The following is a 13,009-nucleotide window of genomic DNA, read 5'->3' on the forward strand; positions in this document are numbered from 1 at the left end:
GCTTGTGCCTGACCCTCGTGGAGCGTCTGTGTGCCGGGGCCCACCAGCGAGCTGCTCTGACCCCGAGCATCCCCCAGCTGCCTACGCTGTGCCCCTGGGGGGCTCAGCCAGCTCCATAGGGGTGCTGGAGAAGGTATAGGGTGCAGGGTAACGTGGTGGCAATGGCCTAGGAGAGCTTTTGATACCAGAGCAATCTGCTAAGTCAGTGGTAAAATTGCAAGTTGGAGTCTAGAGCATCCTTAAAGCAGAACAGCCTTATTTTTTTTAGCAATTTATTTGCATGGATGTGGCAGTGGGGCACAGCACCCGCATTCAGCTGGGTTATGGGGGGAGAGGGCCTGGCTGCTGGTGATGCTGAGCCCCCAACTGCTCTCCCGAACTGAGCCCCACAGTTTGGGATCTGACATGATATTTGAGCCTCAGACCTCTCTGGGCTCAATCTGGGAAGATTTGCCCCAGGGTCCCAGTATGCAGGAGCATCCCTGTGCCATCCCTGGGGCAGCCCAGCCCAGCCAAGCTGTGGTCCTCAGAGTGGCCCTTCCCACTGACCCATGTCCTCCCCAGTGCTGGATCTGACCCCCCTCTGCCATCACCCTTCATCCTCCCACACACCCCCTCATCTCCCTCCTCCTGTGCCCCCCCATCCCCTCCATCCGCCCGGCTGCCAGCATCACCCCATGTACCCAGAGCAGGGTGGGAGGCAAAATCGTCCCCTTTGGCCCCCACTGGGGACCGTGGCTTGCCGGAGGTGTGCTAACACGTACCCCCCCATCCTATTTGCACCACTCGGGGCTGGCACAGCCACCCGGTCCCCTACGGCCGCCTCACCCCACAGCACAGCTAGGGCCAAACCTGCTACCCCAAACGAGCAAGGTAGGGGGGGCCTGCACCCCGCTTTACCCCCCAGGCCACCCCGCAAGGCTGGGCCCGCTCCCCCCGGCCACCCCACGCTGCAGGAGCCGCACGGTGCCGCAGCCGGCAGCAGGCGGCGCGCCGAGCCTGCCCGCGCTGCCCGCGCTGCCCGCGCTGCCCGGCAGGCAGGAATTGCTGCCGCTTTCAGCCACACAGGCACTGAAAAGGGGCTTTCCACCCAAAAAGTTAGTGCTCTTCCCCCTCCGTCCCCACCTAGTGGGCTAGTAAATCATGCTCCTACCCACAAGCTATAGCTGTACATAGATAGAGCCATACAGCCTTATACTAATTATTTATATTAAATATTATTGCTTCTATTATACTAGTGTATAATTTTTATACTACACTAAAACTGCAGTTTGCCAGCGCAGACAGTTTTGTGTGTGTACACCAGAGCTGCTGAGGTTTTAGCTAGTACCCCGCGTGCTGCTGGCCAGTTCCCAATGCCCAACTGCACACCTGATTACCCAGAGTACAGGAGGCACAAAGGTAGCCTAGAAGAAACCCCAGAGCCAGGATCCAAGCAGTGACACCCATCACACACATACGCAGCCTTCAAGGCTGTGTTGCAACCCTGGGGAAACCTAACCAGAAGCTCTTTGCTCCCCTTGCCTTACTGCTGTGTCTCTGCCCCTCTGCAAGGAGCCGGTCCAGCTGCAAGCCCCCTTTGCCGGGCTGAGAGCTCCCGTCCTCCTCAGGCTCTTGAGTCAGGTGCAAAGGCCATCTCCAGCCCTTTAACTGGAGCATGGCCCCAGGCATAGCTGGGCTCTGGGCTTGGGCACCTCTGCCACCCGCAGCCTTCCCTGGGCAGCACCTGGCTTGGAGCATCTTTGTGCCCCACAGCGCTATGGGCATACCCCCCGTGGCATCTCCTGAGCTGCCTTCAGGGGAACAAACCAGGATGGTATTAGAAGTTAATTTTGCTCCTTTTCCCATGTTCTCCAGCTTACATCCGACCCTCCATCCTGGCTGTTCTCCCCCCCTCACCTGCGATCCCATGTGCTCGCTGCCTCCTGTCCCCATACATTTTCCTGGTGCTCCCTGCCACTGCCCAGCCCCTTGGCATGCATCGATCCCACTCACCGTCCTGGCATGGGGTAGGAAAAAACAGATGGGGAAGCAGCCTGGGGGTTTTGCCTTCCTTTGGGGAGGCCAAAGGGAAACCGCAGTCACCTGGACGCTGGCAGCTGGGGACCACAGGCCTCTCCCTCAGTGCTGCAATTTTAATTGAATGGAGTATGGGCTGGGCGTTTTTTTATTATTATTGTTCTTTGCCTCCCCGTGGTGCCCCAAGCACTGAGCTGTGCTGTCATGCTCCTTAGCTAGCACCTCTCACCCTGGGAGAAGGTGCAGGACCTTCAAGGGACCTGTCTCCACGGCCCCATGAGTGGAGCAGCTCAGCCAAACCCCGATCCCACATGCAGCCCAGGCCTCCCTGCACCTTCCCAGCAGCCCATTCTGGGCAAACACTTCACATGGAAACACTAAGGCTGGCTTCTTAGCTGGCTCAAATTTTGCTCTCCTTGAGGAAGCAACGGGGAGAACCCTTGGAGGGTCCTCCATGGACATCCATGGCGGGTTTCTTGCTGCAGCGCCCTGCTGCATGGGGTGCCAAGGAGACCAAAACCATAGTGAGATACTTAAAGGAGCCCAGATAATTCATGGAGAACAGGTCCATCTGCTGGCTAATAAACAGCACAGTTGGATACAACTGCCAACTCAAGAAGCCCCTGAAATACCAAGGTCAGGAAGCTGGAAAGAGCAGAGCTCCCTTCTCCTTATGGCCTTTGCCCAAGCATCTGCCAAGGTCCCTGAGGTCCCCGAGGTCCCCACGCTGGGTAAGAAGGGACCTTCCCTTGCAAAGCTGCTCCCCTGCTCAAGGAGCAGGAAACCACTGCTCTCATGCAGCCTCTCGGCAGCTGAGGGAGCTCCACGAGCACCATGCCAGACAAGGCATTCACGTTGCCCTCCTCTCCACCCAGTAAAGCAGGACACAACCACCCTTTTCCACCAAACATAGCTGCTGTGAGGCAGGGAGATGGTCTCCGCACACGTGCTGGCCAGACACTGACTCAAGAGGACTCAAGGGCATGGTTGCGTTGTGCAGACTCACAACGCACCACGTGTGGAGCAGGAACGTAGCAAGCCAGTGGATGAGCAACGTCAGTTCCTCCCTGCTCATCCAACTGGGACCAGTAACGATAAAAGACCCAATGCCCATTGCTGCTTGTCCAGCCCACTGTTTAAAACACTCCCGGGACAAAAGCTGAACGGGCCCAAATTCCCATGTGATGCATCAGGAAATGTGTCCTGTGAACAGAGGGGAGTGGGGAAGGGGAAGATGACAGTTTTCTGGCATCCCATTTAATTTATTCCAACTTTATGCAGCTCAGCTTTTCCAAAAGAGAAAAAGAAAAACACAAAAGAAAACTTCCTGATTCCTAAACAAAACAAAAAGTACAAACTGCAGATGAGAGCCAGCGTGTGCAAGGTTTACATGAAAAAGCAGAACACCTCAGATGTTAACAGAAAACAGGTAGCATTTTTACAGTTACTTGGCTTTGCATGCAGGTGTGTTTCCTTTCTCTCTCGCTCCCTCTCACACACATCCACGTGCACATACCCCCACCTCTGACTTTTCAAAGAGGCTCCTTTCCCTGTCTCCTCCACTGCCACATCCAAACCCCTACAAAGTCATCAGGGGCTTAATTTGCAGAGACCACTTGTGCCCTTTGTACTCAGGATCTGAAATGTAGGGCCAAGGGGGGAAAAAAAGCAACACACCCCAGCGCTCCCCTTCCTCCAGAGCCCATTTGGCTTTTTGCTTTTCCTTATCCACATCAAAGTCCCCAGATGAGGGGCTATCAGCAGTGGGGACCCCGATGTGGTGTTTCTCCAGCACAATTTGTTGTTTCTGGGGTGTGCTGGCAGTTACCAGAGGCTGGACCCATCCCTAGGGGTAGGGGGCAGGCAGCTTTGCTGCCTGGCTCATGTGGTGCAGGCAGAGGGTGCTCCCAGCCAGACCCACGCTTGCCAGGGACCCTCCTTCCTCCACCCTATTCAACCTAACCCCACGGAAGACCTGGAGACTGTTTGCTATTCAGAAGCATTTGCCAGAAATTGGGAGATGCTTTGTTTCCACCACACCCCCCCTTGATTTCATTTAAGGAAAGCTTGAGACTTTTACTGTAAGGAGAGGATTTTTGCAATTGCTCTGCAAATAGTAGCCCTATTAAAAAGGAAAAAAAAAAAAAAAAAAAGGAAGAAAATAATAAAATCTCCTTGCTTAGGCAACAGGGAAGTTATTTATTCTCAGCGTCGGTGTGTTCTGTACAGAAAGAAATCAACAGGTGAAATAACAGCAGAGACATCTCTCCTTGGAGCGGCATGTCCAGCACAAAACCTCTCAGAGTGCCTGGAATCACTTGGATTTAATCTATACAAATGTGTGTGGGCAGAGGGGTGTATGTGTGTCAGGGCCTTTACAAAGCAAGATATATACTGTAATTTACTTACAAAACAAAAAAAAAAAAAAAAGAAAAAGTGTGTGCTGAATAGCAGATGCTCACTTCAGTCCCAAGCAAAAAATGGAGGGACAAGGGCAGCTGCTTGGGAGTGCAGTTCTTAGATGGGTTTTTTTCCTATCTAGAAACAAAGAAACAAAGAATGAGAGAGAAGGAAGGAGAGAGAGAGAGAGAGAGAGAGAGAGACAGACAGACACTCCCTGGCTTGTTATCCTAAATCTACACAGGCATCCTTCCACCCAGCCCCAGCAGGTTCACTTTAGCCCCCTCAGCAGAAGCTGATCCTAAGAAATACTGGGCAATAGCCCTTCAAACCCCCTGGCAAACCAAGCATTTAGCTTTGCCATCACTCAAAGGCCCCATCCTCCCAGACCAGTGGCTAGAGCCAGGTCCCTGCTGGGCTGGCTGTGCCCCAGCACCAGGAAGGGAAGCACCCAGGGGTATTTTGGGGCGGGCTGTCTCATCCTTAGCCCTTTCCCTCACTGATGCCTCCTTGGGGGATGCATCCTGACCACAACAGCATGTTCCAGCTGGGAAGCCAGGGGCTTTCCTCCTTCCCTCCCTCCCACACCACATCCCATGCCAGGACTGACGGCCGGGCTGGGGCACAGGGGACTGGCAGGACACAAGAGGCAGGCAACACAGTATTTACAGTCTTTGGTCTCGGGGAAGGGAGGGAAAGAGGGGGAAAGGGTGGTTTTTTCCTTTGTTTTTTGTCCCCCTCCTGCCCATGGCAAGGGGTTTTGCCCCCTGGGAGGTGTTGGGGAGCACATGGCGCTCCGTGATGGAGGGTGCGGGAAGATGCCGCGAAGCAGCAGGGAGGGCAAGGCAGGGTCGCAGGATGAGGAGCAAAAAAGACTGGTTCTCTGGCTTACATTGGGTGAAAGACTATAGGAAAGCAGTCCCTTCTCCTTGCAACCCCCCCACCGCCCATCCCCTCCCATCATCCCTCCCATCCCCAGGAGCCAGGCAGCAGGGGAAGGAGGGCAGCACGCAGGACCCAACCCCAGTCTCTTCCAGAGCTTAAGAGACACGCTGAAACCCATGTAAAATCCAACACTGGGGCTACGGCAAGCCATCTCCAGTGAGCAGGATCACGTCCATCTACTGGCTCCGCAGGGCACGTGCTCCCCGGTCCTCCTGCTCGTGGGCTGTGTAGAAGAGGTGGCATTCGGGGTCCCCGCGGATGGTGGGTGCGCCCTGGATCACCTTCCCGTGGATGGGGTCCACACACCAGCACTCACCCCGCTGCCCGTTTACTGACATCTTGCACTGCATAGAGAGGGACAGGGCAGGTGTCAGAGGAGGAAACAGGGGGACAAAACTCCCTGCCCAGCCCCACCAGCCCAAAGCCCAAACACAAGCAGAGCTGGGGTTTCTCCAGCTATTTGGCACTAGTTTGGACTTAGGTAAGATTCATGGATACTGCACTCGGACACCCCAGGCTCTGTGCTGCACCAGCCTCACTGCTCCAGCACTCCAGGCTGAGGGTTGGACCTCTTCCCCTAGGGGCTGCGCCAGGGATCAAGAAGCCAATTTTAATGAACCATAAGGACAACCGCCCCGAGATGCATCATTCTCTGTCAACTGTGCATGAAAGCATCCATAGAGTTAAAAATCCCTGGGGGAAGAGGGATGAGACAGACTGACAGAGGAGCTGTGTAAGCTGCTTCTCACCTGCAAATTGGGCTAAACAAACTGAAACATGAGAGCAAGGCCCTCACAGCCAGACACAAACATGTTTCCAAACAGGGTTTCACTCTGTCCCAGAACAGAGGTAGGGACCATCATGCATCTGTACCTGGACTCTGTCCCCCCAGCCTGGTCTGGTTAGAGAGAAGTTTCTTGCCCTAATGGTTATTATCCACCTCTTGCCCTGGAAGGGCTGCAGGCACTTTGAAACTGATGCTCATCCCTCTATCCCCAGCAGATACATCTCTGAATAGGGCATAGCAGGAGACACAGAGGTTACTCCAGCAGGCTAGCCTCTGTGTGCACTCTGTAAAGCTGAATTCAAGCCATTTTCTGCACCTGGACTGAGGTCAAAATGCAGCCTTCTTCATGGGAATAAAAAGCACTAAAAGAGAGGAAGAAAAAGCCTCCCCAGCAGGAGAGTGCACCCAGGCACCCTCCACCCAAGCACAGGCCCACAGGAGGTGGGAGCAACTGCAAATGCTTTTGTTGGCATCCGCTTTCCAGCGGACGGAAAGGAGCTGATGCTCAGCTCTGGAAACCCAGACGGAGAGAAATGGGTATCGCTTCACATTTGCCTTGTTTTCCCTTAACCAGGGCAGGATCGGGGGAGAAGAAAAGCAATTTTTGTCCCCTCTTTTTCTACACCAGTGACCAGCATGTAACCCATCTGCACCTTTCAGTGCAGGCTGAGTTGTTTCCCAGGCACAAGGAGCATCAGAGACTGGCGTTCCTTTTGCAGTGCACGCTGCATCGCTGCATTGCCCAGGTTCGTTCCCCAGACACAGCTCATCTCCTTACAGGGAATTTGCCAGCTCTGCTCCACGCACCCCTTCTAAGTGTGCTCATTGCTGGGGGATCCAGCCAGCCTGTGGGGCTCCTCAGGGGGAGGCAGAGGGTAAGGGTCCAGGCAGGACAGGGAAGGGAGAAGGGACGGAGGGAGATTATCTCAGAGTATTCTCTTTTTTTAATGCCTTTGGTTTTTTTAAATGCTCCTGACCAAGGGCTGGAAGTAGCCCTGAGAAAAAGACTTAGCCATGAAAACAGCAGTTTTTCTGGGGTCCCCTCCAAAGGCTCAGTTACGCATAACTGCAAGGGGTGCTTGTATCCAGGTACTATTCACACATGGCTGCCAGTCAACCCTGGACAAACTGGTGTTTTGCTGCCCAAGAGGTTTTTCCTGGCATTTTTTTCCCTATGCTTCAGCCACTGACACCTGCTGGCTTTGCATGAATGAAGCCAAGAAGTCAAAATTCAGACACACGTGAAGTCGTTTGAGTCCTTTTGGGCCCCGTAAATACTTTCAGAAGGATGCTGCCCCCAACTCCCACCTCATCTGGAAGGAATCCCTCCTGGAGCTGTGGGACCAGCCTCAGTTTGTGGAGGAAAACCAGTGAAGTGCGCTAGAAACCTTCCTAATCCCAAAAGTGCTTTCTGCTTTGTCTGCAGGACTGGCCAGCATTCAGCCCCTCTCTGCTTTTCCCCTGTAGCGGGGCCCAGCCAGGACAAGACTTGGCTCAAAGCACATGAAAACAGACCTGGAGAGATAAGCAGCTCTTGCAGGGAAAAAGGGGCTCTGAACTAAACAGATACTCCATCTCTGGGCTGCCCGCAGCCAAGTATGGATGTGAGTCTCATCTCTGCTTGCTAGCCCATGGCTGCATATGCACCTGGGTGTTACTAACCTGTCCACGCCACATGCGATCTTTGCCATTTACCCCACACTTTGCACCATGTGCACGACATCAGCCAAGCCCCGAGCTGCCTGTGACCCCATGGCTGCTCACAGAGGGACGTGTGTTAAGCCGACGGCTGCCACTGGGAATGCAGCCAGCCCTGGGGCTCTGGGTCTCCCCACTTACCTGTTTGAGATTATACAAGCCGTGCTTGTCACAGTTGGGGATGTGGAGGGAGTAGAGGTGCTCCAGGGGACCTCGCTCATCCGGCAGCCGCATAGTAGAGATGCGTTCCAGGACCTGATCCAGCTCCTGCTGACAAGGGGTCTGAAAAGAGCCCAGAAAGCAGAAAACAAAACAAAAAAAATCAGGGCAATGGGACCATTCAATGTTAACACTTTGGACAATGGAAACACCAGTAGGGATAAACACCTGTGTGCACCTCCTCGTGACCAGGTTTGCCACTGGGTCCCACTGCAGATTTCACCTGCAGGCACCCAAAATCAGAGTGCTGCATGTCCGCACATGCCAATGTGTGGAGATCCACGTAGGGAGACATGCACACCTCTCCCATATGCCATGGGCCTCACATGGCCAAGAGCCAACGTGACACTAGGTCACAGGCCCTGGAAGCACAGAGGAAGAAAAGCCTCGGAGATGCTCCCATAGGTCCCACTGGTGGTGACAAGTGATGTGAAACAGGACTAATCCTGACAGACCAGGAGGGTTTCCATGAGCATAGCCCAGCTCCCACACCTGTGATGCAGCTTTGGCCCAGAAGTGCAACTCAAAGCATGTGAGACCCCGTGGGAATGGAGGGGAAGCCCCAGGAATGAAAGCACCCAGCAAAGTCGGCCTCTGGAGGCATCCCTCTTGCTCCACAGCAGCCCCAAGCCAGTGCTCCCAGCCAAGGCAGCCTGGTTGAATTATGCCTGATCTGAGCCAGAGTGAGTCCACACCTCTTGGCTTTTGCAGTTGCTGTTTTTTTTCCAAAGGAGCAGCAGCAGTTGGGAGCTCTCTAAGTTGATGGTGCCCTCAGCTTATTTTGCAGCTCTGCTTTACCTGTTCCTTGGAGGGGATGAGGGCTCTCTTTTAAAGCCCCTTTCTGTCCCTGCACTCCCCAGATATAAATATCCTATATGATTATAGAGATATGTATCATAGAATCATAGAATCATTTAGGTTGGAAAAGACCTTTAAGATCATCAAGTCCAACCGTTAACCTAGCACTGCCAAGTCCACCACTAAACCATGTCTCTCAGTTGTGTGTTATGGACCTTTTGGGGTGGCTTTCCATCCCCCCATCCCATCTAGTTGCCTTGACCAAGCTGCCCACTAGAGGGAAACCACGGCCAAGGACTGGAGGGCAGAGAGACAGGGACAGGGAGGACTCTGGGCACTGTCCCTGCTATGTGACAGCCCCACAGCCCATCCTCGGGGGCTCTAGGTGTGTGTGTGTCCCCCCCCCCCCCCCAACCTGAACTGGGGCTGGGGCTGCCCTGCAGCAGGCAGACACCCTTCCACCTCCCAGATCCCCTTGGGCCATCCCTGGCACTTGCTTAGGGAAAAAGGGTGTGAGAAAGGCGGTCCACGGGCAAAGGGCACGCTCGCACCCCTGCGGGGGTGGGTGTTGAGCCAGCGGGACCCCCCTTCCCCGGCTCTGCTGTCAGGAGTTGAAGCTGCAATGAAAATAACGCCTCCTTGCCAGCACATCAAAGTTCATCAGATGGTGTGTTCGGCCCCAGCTTCAGGCCAAAACAAACGTTTGTTTTTCCTTTTTTTCTCTCCCCCTCTCCCCGCTTTTTTCTTTCCCTTTATTTATTTATTTTTTTCTTTTTAAGACAGTTTGTTGCAGATGTCACTAAGGCTTTTGCATTCAGCATTTCCCAGCGAGCCCACAGCTGCCTCCGTTAGCCCCCCATGCCCCCTCCCCTCTCACCCTGCCTGTCGACAGCCGTGACTTCTTCGAGTCCTCGTGGTTGTGATGGGGCTTGCCAACTTTGCCCATCTGCCGCTGCTGCTCGTTCACCTTCTCCCTCATAACCGCCAGCTCCTTCATGCCCGTCTTCATGGGCTTCCTCCCGCCAGCTCCGCTCAGGATCCCTGTAGTGCCGTCCACGTGGTTCTCAGCAAGGATGCTCTCGGACCGGTCATCGCCATTATCTGCGGGAGACAGGGCAGACAGGGAAAGGGTCAAGCTCAACCAGGCACTCTCGCACGTGTTCATCCCATCCTGGATTGCTTTCAAGTGTGGCCGGTTACCAAGCCATAAAATCTTTGCATGCAAAAATTTTAAATTGCATTAGCCCTTTCATCTGGAAGGTGAGAATAGATCCTTTCATTCTGGAGTTATTACCACACTAAAAGACAGTTTAGAGAGCAAGGGAAATCGCTGCTGGAGAAGTTCTTTCTGGTTTTTCCTTTGACCTTCTAAATTACTTCCCGAAGAATGTAATTTTCCCATCAGAAGTCCAGTTGGGTTAGGGATGCCAAGTGTACTTCAGCTCCAAAACTTAAAACCACCGTGATTAGTAACAATACCTTGAGCCCATCTATCATCCCCCAGAGTATCTCCAGGAATACTTATTCAATATTAATGTGCTAAAATAAATTCTCAGGCCTGCTTTCAAAAATACCTTGCCTCTATTTTATGGCCACCCTAATTTCCCTCGGAGATCCTGCCATTTCAGTGATCGCCCTTGCCGTATTGTCTTTCACATCGTTTGTCATACAGTGCATTACTCATTTAGCTTCTACCTACTTCTGCTTTTGGCCACTTCTGCTGACTGTGGAACAGCCCCATGTGTCCTGGGCCCAACTCTGCCATTGCTGCAAGCCGCAAGACCCCCAGCTAATTCAGCCATTTCAAAATCAGTTAGCAGAACAGGGGATAAACACTGGACATTTTCCCACCTGCTCCACTCTCTGCTTTGTGGATTTTCCCCATTCACTGGGTGCTGGTTCTGAGAGCAATCCTTGCCAAAGTAGGACACGATGGTCACGATGCTGCAGACACCAGTCCCTTTGGACTTTGCGGTGGCAACGAGGACAGATTTTGATTCCTCCTGCTTGCTCCAGAAGCCCAGAAGGTGACAGCTGACCATTCCTCAGTGCCTGGTCTGATCTGGCTGAGCACGCACATCTAACACTATAGCTGGATCTAACACTGAAGCTGGCTCTGCTTTAAGTACGGGCTTGGACAAAGACCTTCAGAGGTCCTTTCCAGCCCAAATTATGATTCAACTCATGCATGCACATCACCTCTTGCCACAATAACCCAGGTTAAGTATGTCTCTGTATCTATCTCTGCATATAGGACCTCTTCAGCAGCTCCACAGGTCCCACACCAGTGACAGACCAGGCCATTCTGGCCCTACAGTGGTGACAAATATGAAGTGTCTTTTAGCATATGCCAAGGAGGAACTGTAGCACCCAGCCTCCCAACATCAGCATTCTCTCCGGCACCTCTGATTTCAGCTTTCCAGCACTCTGGAACTCAGGCACTTATACAGAAGCAAAGAAATCCCATCAAACTGCACGACGGAGGGCAAGCAATGCTTTAGCTTGTGTAGCAATGCTTATTTTATGGATCTCTCCTGCTTCTTGGAAGACAAAGCACACAGAGCATTTACAGATTTTAACATTTCCTTTTTTTCAGAAGATGCACTGTGATGTTTTGTCAGGGCATAGCTCTAGTGTCATGACAGAGAGTGAAAAATCATAATAGCAAGTGTTTTATTTCTGCCACAGCTTTCCAAGCTCTTTTCAGGTGTTACAACCCCAGGCTGACACAGAGGAAACTGCAAGAAGAGTTTTGTCTGAACTTACTCAGCAAACGTGCAGCTGCCTGCAGACTGATGGCAAGAGAACGGCCCAAGCAGGCTGGATCAAAGAGCCACCCCAGCCCAGCATGCCATCCACAAGAGACCATCAGCAGCTGCTTGAGGACACACATCAGAAGGACCATTCCCAATCTGTGCTGCAAACCATCAGTAAAAGCACTTTCATAGGTGGAGACTACATCTGACCCACAAGATTTAAAAGCCACCAACAGACCCATCCCTCAATGGATTTGTCCAATATCCTTTTGAACTTCCTCACCATTTTAGCCTCAGATCGCCCAATACTTCCCAGAAATACTAAATGCGTTTGGTCTGCAGGTTTTTAGCTGCTTAGGTAGCAACTGAAAAGCAAACACAGGGCAAAACCAATCTGGCAAAGTCTATGACTTTCCTCAATATTGGTTCCAGATGAGAACTAGGACCAGGTTTGATAGCCAGATGGGCGAGCTCAAAGTCTGGGCTGCTGCCTGGCGATTGCCGTCTGGCTGTCATCCTAGGAGCCGGACAAGGAATATTTTGAGCAGGAATCTTCTGTTTATACACCAGTCTCCTCGTTAATTAGAAACACATAGTGAGACTAGAGAAGGCCATGAGGCCGCCCCTCAGACAGGATCAAATGAAAAAGCACCGTGCAAGAGATGGGCAAGCCTGGCCAGGCTCTGATCCTCAGCGAGCTGTTTAGGAGGGTTTTAGCCTTCCGACATCTTTTGTGCTTCTCTTCTTGGTGTGCCACCAAGCTGTCAACAGAAGAACAAGCGCAGCAGCAGGGCAGCATCTCAGACACGGTGCAGTCCCCTGCTTCATTCAGAAAAACCAATGGTACAAACTGACAGAAAAGCAGCAAACTGGAAGCGGTGCCTTCCCCCATCGATTCTTGCTCCTTCCTGCCTCCAACTAAAATATATAGACATCTGCCCAAATAAGCACTGTGCTAGTAAATGAAGGCGAGCTGGTAAACCTCTTGTCGGCTGATTCATTCACAAAACCTGCTTCTGATAATATTTTCGCTCATTTTTCTCACTTTCCAATGCTAACAAATATCAGCCCAAAGAAAACCACTGGTGGGAGCAGAGTGTGCAAGCCCCTGTGCATGAACACACCCAGTGACTGGAGAGATTGGTTTTGGCTCCCTGGGCACCATCGCAGGAGCAAAGACCAGGAAGGTCTAGCTGCTATCAACTGCAAGCTCTCCTTGCCAAGGCCAAGCCATCCACGGTGAGCCATACCTTTGCCCTGCTGCCAAGCTGGACTGATCCACCTGGGGCTGATGCCGGAGCCCCATCACAGCTTTTCCCTCTCCCAAATCTGGTGCTGCTCTTAGGGGGAGCTCTCCTGACCTGGGGCTTGCAGGGATGGCTCAATC

The 13,009-nt window shown here is 52.8% G+C and overlaps 1 protein-coding gene across 1 annotated transcript in view; it reads right to left on the bottom strand.

Annotated features, from left to right (window-relative positions):
- Positions 1 to 3,257: 3,257 nt before the first annotated feature.
- Positions 3,258 to 13,009, bottom strand: part of IGFBP2 (insulin like growth factor binding protein 2) — a 64,660-nt gene continuing 54,908 nt past the window's right edge. The window contains exons 2-4 of the mRNA XM_087731853.1: positions 9,744 to 9,967; positions 7,991 to 8,131; positions 3,258 to 5,708 (exon numbers count right to left, since the gene is read on the bottom strand). Of these exons, the coding sequence (XP_087587979.1) occupies positions 5,541 to 5,708; positions 7,991 to 8,131; positions 9,744 to 9,967 (533 nt within the window). The 3' untranslated portion in view covers positions 3,258 to 5,540. The remainder of the gene's footprint in view (positions 5,709 to 7,990; positions 8,132 to 9,743; positions 9,968 to 13,009) is intronic.

Source organism: Nipponia nippon, unplaced genomic scaffold (genome assembly GCF_047370975.1).
Source record: "Nipponia nippon isolate SJK-2023a ecotype South Korea unplaced genomic scaffold, ASM4737097v1 scaffold_5, whole genome shotgun sequence".
Classification (NCBI taxonomy): Eukaryota; Metazoa; Chordata; class Aves; order Pelecaniformes; family Threskiornithidae; genus Nipponia; species Nipponia nippon.